Source organism: Zonotrichia albicollis, chromosome 29, assembly GCF_047830755.1.
Source record: "Zonotrichia albicollis isolate bZonAlb1 chromosome 29, bZonAlb1.hap1, whole genome shotgun sequence".
In the NCBI taxonomy this organism is placed as follows: Eukaryota; Metazoa; Chordata; class Aves; order Passeriformes; family Passerellidae; genus Zonotrichia; species Zonotrichia albicollis.
The window spans coordinates 2533480-2545146 of NC_133847.1; the positions used below are offsets into that span (position 1 = coordinate 2533480).

At 63.1% G+C, this 11667-nt stretch overlaps 1 protein-coding gene across 1 annotated transcript; it reads right to left on the reverse strand.

Annotated features, from left to right (window-relative positions):
• Window positions 1–356: 356 nt before the first annotated feature.
• MKNK2 (MAPK interacting serine/threonine kinase 2) lies at window positions 357–11383 on the reverse strand. The gene is made up of 14 exons (XM_074528789.1): window positions 11235–11383; window positions 10955–11139; window positions 8973–9054; window positions 8730–8831; window positions 8529–8626; window positions 7530–7609; window positions 7013–7086; window positions 6829–6933; window positions 6440–6495; window positions 6036–6131; window positions 4574–4768; window positions 4319–4483; window positions 4174–4217; window positions 357–3935 (listed from the first exon to the last, which is right to left on the reverse strand). Exons 2-14 carry the CDS (start codon window positions 11000–11002, stop codon window positions 3668–3670), a joined length of 1413 nt encoding a protein of 470 aa, XP_074384890.1. The 5' UTR covers window positions 11003–11139; window positions 11235–11383; the 3' UTR covers window positions 357–3667.
• Window positions 11384–11667: the final 284 nt, after the last annotated feature.

Below are 11667 nucleotides of genomic sequence, written 5' to 3' on the forward strand. Positions count from 1 at the left end.
CACTGCCTTCCCTATCCCGGCACACTTTCCTCTTGCCTCAGTGTCCCCTTTTGGCGCCTGGCCCATGGAGGGTGGGGGGGACGTGCCAGGAGTGTCACTGGGTGCAGCTGGCAGGGAGCAGAGCCCTGGCCCTGACCTCCAGCTCCCATTGGGATTGCAGGATCACACCATGCACTGGGACAAGTGAGTCAGGGCTGAGCCTCTGCCAGCCCCTATTCCCGGCCTCCCACCCCCGGGCCAGCAGCAGCCTGGGAAGAACAAGTGAGAGCTGGGAAGGGTTATGGGGAGAGGAGCCCCTGGACAGAGCAACACCCAATTCCCCAACCCCCCCATCCATCCAACACCTGCCCACCATATAGGTCTCAATGCATTTTTATTAAATTCTTACAAAACAGAATACAAAATTCTGGCATCAACAATTGTTATAAAGGAAAACTTCAATTCAGCTGTATCAGATCACCTGGTACATACAGTAAAGTGCTTCTTTTTGTGTGTTTGTTTTTTTTTTTTCTTTTTTTGTTTTTGTTTTTTTGTCTTTTTTTGTTTTTTTTATATTTTCATTTTAATTTCCCAGCCAGCCCCTGAGCAGAGGCCGCTGTTGCACAAACCAACAGTGCGATAACGTGACTCTTGTTGAACCAGCTTTGGCAGTCTTCATCAATTGTAAAGTGGAGAAAGTTTCTCCTGGTTTGATAAAAAAGAGTTAGCTTCACAGTAAACATTTCTAACCAGTTCTAAGTCGAGTTAGTTGGCTGGAGGAAGGGTGGGGGGGGAGGGGAGGAAGCAAAAACACTTAACATTTCCAGCTTAAAAAAAAAAAAAAAACAAACATTTTTGAAGTTGGTTTCCAAGATAGATGCTCTATGGGGGGGAAAGTTTGGAAAGAGGAAGGAGGAAGAGTGCTGGGGTCGCTGGTGCTGGAGCACAGGAGCATCTGTCTGGAAACCGCCCCGGGAGAGGCGCTGGCAGCGGGGAGGGGACGTCTGGCCCTGGCACCAGGGTGTCCCCAGCCATGCCCGCCCTGCCAGGGCACCTGTGGGTGCCCAGCGCTGCCACCAGCCAGGCTGGAGGTTTTCCAGTCCATCCCAGCTCCAGAGGCATTTAAAGATTCTCTACCAGTGCACAGACCTGGGGTCACCCCCAGTACCATGCCAGGGGTGCCAGGGCCACACCAAACCCCACCCGAAATGCAAAGCCGAGCCCAGGCCGAGCTCAGATCTCCCAGCACATCCTCCAAGTCCCACAAACTCCCACAGCATCTCCTGGCTGCACATCCCCGGCCAAGGACACCCACGGGACACAGGCAGGGTCACCCAGGCCTTCCCCAGAGCGTGGGGTGGATTTATATATAGAGATATAAAAGAGATCGCTCTTATGCATGAGGGAAAAGGGGAAACTCAGTTTGCCAACAAAAGCAGCACGGGGGACAGATAAATTTTGGAGATATCCCCCTGCCATCCCCTTCCCATGATTTTTTGTTTTTTAAAAAAAGCTGCAGCGTGCAGCATCAACGATAGCTTCACAATACCAGCTCAAGGCATCGCGTACTGTACATCATTCAAGTATTTCTTAATATAAGACAACAAGGAATTATCTACAACTGATAAAACAAAATAAGCTATAAAAAGTAACAACATACAATCAAGATGGATTTTTTTTCTCTCTCTGTTAAAGGAGGCCTCTCCAGGGTGTCCTGGTGCCTGCGGGGAGGGTCTCCCCTCACCACTGCCTTGCTCCTCCCCATCCAGCACAGTGGGACTGGGGACACACAGGGGAGAGGGAGATCACAAGTGTGAGGCAGTTTGGGGGTGGGATGGGGATGGAGTCACCCTCGCCAGCCCCCCTGGGGCAGCAGAAAGGCTGGGAAGGGTGAGAGAAGATGGCCCCTGCCCTAAACTCCATCAACACCCGAGATCATCATCTCCCAAGATAACACACACACCTCCCTGAAACAAAAAACAACATATATTGCATAGTATTGCTGTCAGCAGTCTTAAAATAAAAAGGAGAACTTTCTTTTCTTTTTTTTTTTCCAGAGACAGCGACTGTCTTCAGCTGAAGACCCAGGGAAGTCTGTTCCCCAGCTCAGAGCTCCAAACCCTCGCCTGTGCACACGATGGGCCAAGGCTGCTTTTGCAAAATATAAAGCTCAAAGCACTGAGTCAGAAGGGACAGGAGGAAGGTGTGAAGGGGGAACTGCCTTCCCAGCAGGATGGGGGCTGGCAGCAGGCACAGCTTGGTGGCACAACCCCAAGCAGTGCCTGTGCAGGGAGCAGGGGGTGTCAGGGGGATCTGCAGGCTGGTCTGGCCCCGAGCTCCCCAGGACAGACCCAGAAATCAGCCAAGGGCCTCGCCCCAACTCAGCATCCCGAGTCCTTCCCACCCCAAACAAACTCCAAGGAAAGGGCAACGCCGTGCATGGCTGAACACCCGTGAGCAGGGATGCACGTGCATGATCACCCACACCCTGCTGCTCTGACCCCAAACCTTCCAGCCCCACATCCCGAGCTCTCCCCAGGCTGCTCCCCCGTGCCCTGGCCTTTGGGTGCTGCCACCAGCCTGACTGCTCACCCACTGGCACCCCCGGGGCACTGGGCACCCTCTGTGCCCCCCGACCCTCCTGCCACGGCAGCCTCGGGGCCAGCCTGAAGCCATGGCAGGTCTCACTGTCCTGCAGCAGGTCCTGATGCTCTTTAAGGGGGTCCTTGCTTTCCACAGAGCACACAACTCCCAGAGAGTGTTTCTGGCTGCTCTGGCCACCCTGAACACCTCATCCCCCATGCACTCCCCAGGGGCACAGCCACCAGCCCTTCCAAAACCCAGGGTGCAACACCTGACCTGGCACAAGAGCACAGCCCTGGATGCCCATGGGGAGCTGCCAGCCGGAGCGTGGGAGGAAAGGAAGACATCTCTGTGCCCTGTAGAGAAGCACAGCTGGCAGTTTAAAACCAACAGTAATTAAAAAGGAAAGGAAAAAAAAAGGGGCAAAAAGAAAAGGGGTGAATAGCTTATTCTGGAAGCAGGATGCCGAGGAGAGAAGGTGGGTTGGGCGCTGCTCCCTTGCTGGCACCGTCTCTCCCCAGCCCGAGCTGTTCCCTGCACTGTGTCCCCCTGGAGCTGAGCTGGGGACACCCCCAAGCACAGGACAGGGGGGCTCCCCACACCTCCCAGACCCCCAGGAAGGGGTTTTTGTGGGATCTATCCCAACAAGGAGAGAAACCTGCAGCTCCGAGGGGAGGGACAAGGTTAAAACACAACTCCCGCTGTTGAAAACGCGACCGAGGGTCTTTTGTTCACAGTATGAAATGAGCTGAAATCGTCAAAGCAGCCACGGATACAAAGAGTCCTTTGGTGTCAGGGAGGGGGAAAATGTCAGAGGAGAAACCAAGAGCTGGGAAACAAAAGTCCGTGTGTCTGTCAGATGTCCTTGAGTGTGCCCTGGGTGAAGCAACCTCACACTTGATTTAATACCTTTAAAAAAAAAAAAGATCTTAAACAAACCCTCCCACCCCCAGACCTACAAGATCAGCAAAACCTTGGAAACCAGCCACAGGGACGAGTCCTGATCTTGTCACTAGCCAGAAACGGTGGGGTCAGGGAGGGAAAGGGGAAGAAAGAAAGGAGGAGAAGGGGGGACATGGGGTACAGCAGGTGTGACGGGCACCACTCAGGCTTGGTCGGCCACCAGGACCAGCGGGGCCACCAGGTGCTGCCCAGAGGCCACTGCCTTGGCCAGGCTGCTCTTCTGCCGCCGCTTGGCCAGCTTGGACTCAGAGGGAGGGGAGAGCTGCATGGCCCGTGAGGTAGCTTTGATGATGATGGGTCGTGCTTCCTCCTCCGCCTCTTCCTCCTCGTCCTCGTCATGCCGCGTCAGCTGGCGGTTGACAGCGATGGCCTCAGCAGCAAAGGAGGTGAGCTCTTTGGCACTGCTGTTCCTGCAGGGGAGGCACGGATCAGGGGGGCGTGGGGGCTGCAGGGAGGTCAGCATCAAACATCCAGGTGTCCCCTCCTCACACGCTGGCCATGCCAGACTGGTCAGACACCAAAAATCACACCCAAAGTGGCAAAGCTGCCCAGACACAGAGTCGAGGCAGAGCCCCCAAAAAGCAGAAGGAACGGACAGTAGTGCTGAGGAGTGGAGTCAGGATTCAGGGGGCTGGAACCCACACTCACCTCTGCAGGATGATGGGGGTTGGCAGGGTATTGTCCGGGGCACACTGCAACAAAATGCAGCCAGTCAGAGCCAGGGCTGTGCAGACAGGTGTTCCCCACCCCGGAGTTTGGGAGAAGAGAGTGGAGAGGGGACATCAACACTCACCCCCTGCACCCAGGGGTGCTCCAGGACCTGGGCTGCGCTGAGCCGCTTCTTGGCATCTCTCACCAGCAGCTTGGAAATGAGGTCTTTGGCTCCAAAGGAGATGTGTGCCCAGTCCTTGTCAGGAAACTCGTACTTCCCCTCCTGGATGCTCTCAAAGAGCATGTTCTGAGCAGGGGCAGAAACAACAGCGCCTCAGCCCAGAGTGCTGCAGCCAAACTGGGGGTGGGTTAGGGTGCTGCTGGGTGCCCCCCTCACCTGGCAGGTGTGGCACGCCTCACCCCGGTCCCAGCCGCAGTCAGAGCCGCAGTGGCCCACAAAGGGGGGGTACCCACTCAGCATGATGTACAGGATGACACCCAGGCTCCACAGGTCACAGCGCTTGTCATAGATTGAGGCCTCCTCGTTGAAGGCTTCCACCACCTCTGGGGCCATGTACTCGGCTGAGCCACACTGTGGGGACAGGCAGGGTGAGCCCCAGTGTGGGGACAGACAGGGCAGGGGTGAGCCCAAGTGTGGGGACAGACAGGGCAGGGGGTACTGGGAGGGTCCTGCCAGATCTCTGGGGCTGCACCTCTGAACAGAAGGTGCTCCCCAGCTTTGCTCCTGCCACATCGCCCTGCTGGGTTTCCCACCACAGAGGATGCCACAGAGCCGCCTCTCTGAGGCCACCCAACAGCAGCTGCCACCCCGAAGGAAAAAAAAAATAAAGTCTAAAGGGTGCAACCCCCACAGCGCAGCACAGCCGGACCCACAGGACACACAGCATTGTCACCACCCAACCGGCTCGGCGGGACAGCCCCAGCGCCTGGGAGCGGCCACGGGACTCGGTGGGACGAGCCCGCCGTGCCTGTTCCTGCTCCCCGGGCCGGCACGGGCGGAGCCGCCGCGCAGGATCCGGGGCGGGAGGAGTTAACCCGTGCAGGAGAGGCCGAGCCAGCGGCCCCATTCCCCTATCGCTCCAGGGACTCTGGGGCTTTCCAGCGCATGACCCGCAGCCCACACAGGCCCCGTGACCAGGGCAGAAAAGAGCTGCAGCCAGCAGATAATCGCCCCGTAACGAGAGAGGCCTCCTGACGAGGGGCCGGCCCCAGCAGCTGATGGCACCGCAGGAAAACAACCCCGCAGCCCGATCCCAGCTGAGAACGGGGAAACTCGGGACACCCCCGAACGCGGACCCGCCCCGGAGGCGGCGTTCGCGGGGGAAGGAGGGGCTGGGGTGTCCTGGCTGTTGTTCACCCCGCACGGGCTCTGCCCCTCCCGGCACGATCGCACCCCAAAACCCGGGCTGCAGGGCGATACCGCGCGGGGGCACCTGCGGCTGGCGATAAGGGCAGCGCGGCTCGGTGCGGGGGATGGCATCTGCGCGACACGGGGACACCCGGCAGCTCTCGGGCTGCCCGCCCCGCACCGCGGAGGCTCAGCCCCTCTCCCTCGCCCACGAACGCGGAGCCGCGGCCCCCAGCCCGGTGCTGCTGACCCAGTTCTCCCGGCAGGCTCGGCGAGCTCGGGCTGTTGTTGCTAAGGCTCACGGCAGCCCGGGCGCCGCGCCAGCCCCCGGCCCCCCCGCGTTATGTAACCGCATCTCGGCTGCCGCGGCGGGGGGGGACGGGGGACACGCTGCATCAGCGACAGCAGCGGCGAGCGGGGGGGTCCGTGCACAGCCCTGCTCCATCCCCTGCCCCGGGAACCCCACAGTGCGGGGGGCTCGCACGCTTACCGGGGTGAGCAGCTCCGGAGTGGAGATGGGGGAGCAGTCGCCGTTCAGTTTGATGCCACTTCCCAGGTCAAAGTCGCAGATCTTCACTGGGGAGACCTGGAGACAGAGGGGAAGGAGTGGTCGGTGACCCCCCCAGCATCCTGCAGGAACCACAGCAGCAGCCCCCGGGGACCACAGCCGTGTTTTCAGGCCACAGCTGCTCAATGCCAGCTTGTGTCATGCTTCACACCACGCTGTGCTGTGGCATATGGGGGTGTGTGTGTCCCTGGCAGGACTTGGGGTGTGTGTGTGTGTGTGTGTGTGTGTGTGTCCCTGGCAGGACCCTCCTGCACCCCCCACCTGAGGAATCACCCCCCCACCCCAGGCAGCACACCCTGCACCCACCCTGGCTGCTCCCCGCTCACCTGGTCTGGGCTCTCACACAGGATATTTTCTGGTTTCAGATCCCTGTGTGCAATCCCTGGGGGCAAAAGAGCCAATGAGGGTAAAAATCCCCCTCCTACAAGAACTGCTATAAAGTCTGGAGGTGGCACAGGGACCCCTCCCTCCCCACCCCAAATCCCTGCCTGCACCCTGGCAAAAGGCAAAATTTGCTGCTGGCCCCGAATCCCAACCAAACTGGAGGAACAGGATCTGCACCACAAAAAGCCTTGTGATGCAGCTGGGCCTGACCCTGCGTGCTGGGACGGGCACTGTCCCCTGGGCAGGAGCATGGGGGGAGGCAGCGACACCCCCGGGAGGGCCCAGCGCACCCCAGGGTGCCCTCAGTGGCACCTGGGGCGTCCCAGCTCACCTTTGTTGTGCAGGAAGTGCAGGGCGCTGGCGATATCCTGCACCACCACGCTGGCCTCCAGCTCGTTGAAGTGGCGTCTCCGGTGGATGTGGGTCAGGATGGAGCCTGTGGCCAGGTGAGAGCAGAGCTGGGGCTCGTGGGGGTCCTGCTGCCCCAGATCCCCCCACCCCGGGGCTGCACTCACCTCCCCTCATCTTCTCAAACACCAGGTAAAACCTCTCCTCCTCCTCGAAGAACTCAATCAGCTCCAGCACATTTCTGCAGGGACCATGGCATCAGTCCAGCATCCCCCCAAACACCTCCTGGGGTCCCCCCACAGCCCCATCCAGCACAGGACCCCGGCAGGGATGTGGGATGGGAAAACTGGGCTTGCAGTGATTGAAACCACACGGCCAGGGCCCCCCTGGCCGAATTCCAGGAGGGAGAGGGGCTCGCAGCGCCCGGCTCGCTCCTCCCTAATTGCTCACAGCCCCTCCTGGCCCGCCCCACACACAGCAGGGGCTCGGCTCGGCTCCAGCTCGGCCACCGAGGCCCTGCCGTCATGGCAAACCAGGAATGTCCCCGGGGATGCTCCACCGCGGCCAGCGGGGTCAGGGGGAGGGAGCGTGGGGCAGAGGGCGGCCTGGCTGCCTCCCATGGGTGTCACAAGCATCAGGTCCCAGCCCACTCCCGGTGCCCACCGTGGGGGATGCCCCCCGTACCTGTGTCCCTGGCACTGATAGAGCATCTCCACCTCCCGGAAAACCCTGCTCCGGATGTGTCCCAGGCGCTTCTCGATGATCTGGAAGGCCGAGAGGGGCAGGCTGAGCGCTGCCAGGGAGGGGCCGGGCACCGCTGCCCCTCCGGCGCGGGGACCGCGGGGCCGGGCGGGGCTCCGGCAGCAGAACAGGCTGTTCCCGGCGCCGGTGCCAAGCGGCAGAGCCGTGCCAAGCCGCTCCCTCCGGGGCCGGGGCCAGCAGAGCTCCATGTGACGCTGGAGCAGCACAGGGCCCTATGCCCCACTGGGCGCTGGCACGGCGGGGCTCGCTGCCCGTGCCAAGGGTGGCCAGGGGGACACCCCACACGGTGGGGAGGGCACATGGATGGGTGCTGTCATTGCCCTTTGGGGCACACAGAGCACTCCACCAGCACAGCCCTCCCTGCTGCCTCAGCTTCTGCTCTGGGGCACCCAAAGGCGTCCATGGAGCGATGGGGGAGGCAAAGCTCCCCCAGCATTTGGCTGCTTTTAGACACACGGCCCATCCCAGAGCCCCTGTGCCATGGCTTGGAGTCTGTGGGGTGCAGGGCCACGGGAGCACCACCCCTGACCCCAAAAGTTCACCCTAACCCTCTCCAGCACCCACATGAGAGAGACCTCCCTGGAGTGAGCAGGAGCTGACCACCCTGCCCAAGTCCCCAGACACATCCTGAGTGTTAATTTAGTCTCTGGCCTGCCCTCATTGACAGAGAGAGGAGCGTGGCTAAGGGGGGGTCACCAAGGAGCCCGAGCTGGGTGCTGGCAGAGGTCGATGTGCCACCATCACAGCCCAGCACTGCTGCATCCCTGCCCCTCTCCCTTCCCTCCAGCCCATAGAGCCGCAGTCCTGAGCCAGCACTGATGGTCCTGGGGGCTGAGAGAGCCCCAGGAGGGGAGGGCAGAATGGAAACTGAGGCCGGGCTGGGAGGAGAGCGGCCCTGCAGCCCCAGCAGGGGAGCTTTACCTTCACCGCGTACTCCTTGTTGGTGATGAGGTTCACGCAGGACTGCACTCTGGCGTGGGCCCCTTCTCCCAGCACCTCCTCCTGCAGCTGGTAAACATCTGCCAGGGGAGAGGTCACCTGAGCTGCAGCCCCACTGTGCACAGCCTGGGGACAGCAGGAGGGCCCAGCCCTGCCCCAGGGTCCCTGAGCAGCCTCGCTCACCTTCGAACCTGCCCGAGAAGCTGTCGGTGGCTCTGCAGCGCTTCTTCTTCTTGTTCCTTTTCTTGGCATCAGGGATGTCGATGGGTTGACTTGAAGGCATGTCTGTGCCAGAGCAGAGCCAGCAGTGTCAGTGTCAGCCATCCCTGTCTGCCCACAGCACCGCCAGGGCTGCCCCCAAAGCCCTCAGGCCCAGATCCCAGGGGCAGGATGGGAGGGAGCCCCTGAGGAGCAGCCGGGACTCACCGGGACGGGGCGGGCACTCGAAGTTGAAGACGGGCTCCAGGTGGTTGGACTGGTCGAACTCCAGGTCGAAAGGGTTTTGCCCCTGTGGGAGCCAAGAGCAGGAGTGAGGTGGCAGCTGCTGGATCAGGCACCACCAGCGGCCACCCTGAGCCCAGCGTGCTCCAGCTCCTGGGACACATTCTGCTCACTGCCCCACGGTGCAGGACACCAGCCCATGGTGGGTCACAGCAGAGCTCCAGGGAGAGCCAGAGGATGAGGAGGAAGGCTTTGACCGCATCTCCTGATGGGGATGGTGCTGCAGGGTCACTCCTCCAGCCAGCCCCAGGCCAGCACACGGGGGATGATGAGAGGGACCGCAGCCGCCCACACCAACCCAACCCCAGATCTCCACCCAAACCTGAACCACAGTGAGGTAGGAGGAGAGGAAGAGAAGTCACAGGGCAAGACAGGCTCCAGAGCCACCCCTGCATGTCCTCCCAGCTCCCTGCAAGGTCACAGTGGCAGGAGCCAGCTCTGTGGACATGGTGTCCACCAGGCTGCAGGACACCCCCGACCTGGCCTGGCAGGATGAGGCCTCACTCCAAACCCTCCTGCACCCCGGGATCCATGGAGGGCATGGACCAGCTCCTTCCCCCATGCTGAACCCCAGTGGCACCCGAAGGGACACGGGGACCCTCTGCCTCCTGCTGCCCTGAGCCACCCATGGGATGGGGCAGCGCTAGGGGCAAAAGGGCCCCCTCCTCCCCAGGATTATGAAATCTGTTTGGGTGGAGGTGGCAGCTCCAGCGGCGTTCCCAAACCCGCCCGGTGTCCGGGCCGGCTGCCAGCCCCAGCACGGCCAACCCCGGCCACCGGCAGAAACACCCAGAAGGCTCCTGTTTACTGCAGCCCTGGGGGGCCGGGGGTCCCCAGCGGAACGGGGGGCAGGATCACAGCAGGAGCACACCCCCCTCCCCACCAAGCACCACTCTGCATCCCCGGGACCAAAACTCTCCCGTGCTGCATTTTCCCAGCTTTCCTCCCCCTCAAAACCCGGATTTGGGGAGCTCAGCATCGCCCCGCAGCTGCTGCCCCCCGGGACGAGCCCCGGCAGGATGGGGGGCTCGGGGCCTCCGGGAGAGGCGCGGAGGGCAGGGGAAGCACGGGGGGGCACTGGGGGGGCAATAGGGGGCCGGGGGGCCCTGCCAGCTGCCGCAGCACTGCCACACAAAGGTCTGGGGGATGGGAGGCTGCGCACGGGCTCCATCAGCACAGCCGAGGTGTCCCCCCCGCCTCCATCCCCGGCCACCGCGGGGGGACACAAACCCCGGCCAGAGGCACCCGAGGGGAGCGGGGGGCACCGCCATGAGGGGCGCGTTAGGGGCACCCCCCCGCACCCCGGAGCTGGAGCGAAACCGAACAAAGAACCCCCCAAGCCACAGCCAGGGGGCGGCTCGGGAAGGGGGGAGCGAATGGAGCGGGAGCACAGGGACCCCCCGCACCCCCGAGGTGACAGCGGCAGGTGGGACCGGGGGGTGACGGGCCCGGGTTTGGGGTGCCCAGGGCATCCCGGGGCAGGGGGGATCGAGCCTCGCACGGTCCCACCGGGCCGGGCCTGGGGAGCCCCGAGATCACCCCCACATCGCAGCCGGACCGGGACGAGGGGGTGCAGCTGGGCGGGGGGAAAGTGCAGCCAAGGCAGCCACGGAGGATCCCCGCGGGAGCTGCAGCATCCCAGCGCCCACCCGAGGCACGGGGGGAGACACTGAGCCACCCCCGGGAGCACCGCGACCTCCGGCACGGGGGAACAGGGGGGTCCCCCCGCACGGTGTGGGGGCAGCACCCCCGGAGCTCCTCCGTTTGGGGGTGTCGGGAGTGGGGCAGGAAGCGGCCGGGCCCCTCCGCTCCCGGGCAGGGGATGCAGCGATGCGGGCACAGCCCGGCCCTACCGGCACCCCGGAGCCCCCCAGAGCATCCCGGTGGGGCGGGGAGCACCCCCTTACCTTGAAGGAGCGGTGGAATCCCGGGATCTCTGATTTCTTCTGCACCATCTTGCTGCGGGGGGGAGCGGGGGGCGGCGTTGCTGGGAGAAATGAGGGGGGGCGGCAAAATAAAAAAAAAAGGGGATGGGGGGGTGGGAGGCGGAGGGACGGGCAGAGCCGGAGGGGAGTCCGGGGGTGGCCGAGACCTGCGGGGAGATGAGGCGGAGCGGGGGGGTCAGGCGGTTGCGGCCCCCCCGGATCGTGCCCGGTTCCCCCCCGAGCCCCCCGGGCCGGCGCTCACCGGCGCGGCCCCGCAGAGCCGCCGCTGCTGGTGGTACCGCAGCCCGCACCGCCGCCCGCTCCGCTCCGCGCCGCTCCGCCGCCGCCGGGGGGGGACGCGCCGCCCCCGCCCCCGCCGCCTTTATAGGCACGGCCGCGGCCCCGCCCCGCCCCGCCCCCGGGCCGCCGACACCCCCCCGGCCAGCCCCGGGACGGGGACACCCCGCCGGGGACACGAGCGGCCACCCCGGGCACACAAACACCCCCGGACAGGGCCACAGAAAAGCCCGGACACCCCCAGGGATACAAACACCCCTCCCCGGGACACAAACACCCCTCCCGGGGACACACCGGGGACACAAACACCCCCGGACAGGGTCACAGAACCCCCCCGGACACCCCCGGACACACAAATACCCCTCTCCGGGACACAAACACCCCTCCCGGGGACACAC

Coding starts and splice junctions, on each gene's coding strand:
- MKNK2 (XM_074528789.1), bottom strand. CDS start 11,002: ATGGTGCAGAAGAAATCAGAGATCCCGGGATTCCACCGCTCCTTCAAG. Junction 8,627..8,729: donor CTTCTCGGGCAGGTTCGAAG/GTGAGCGAGGCT, acceptor CTCCCCTGGCAG/ATGTTTACCAGCTGCAGGAG. Junction 7,087..7,529: donor TATCAGTGCCAGGGACACAG/GTACGGGGGGCA, acceptor TGGTCCCTGCAG/AAATGTGCTGGAGCTGATTG.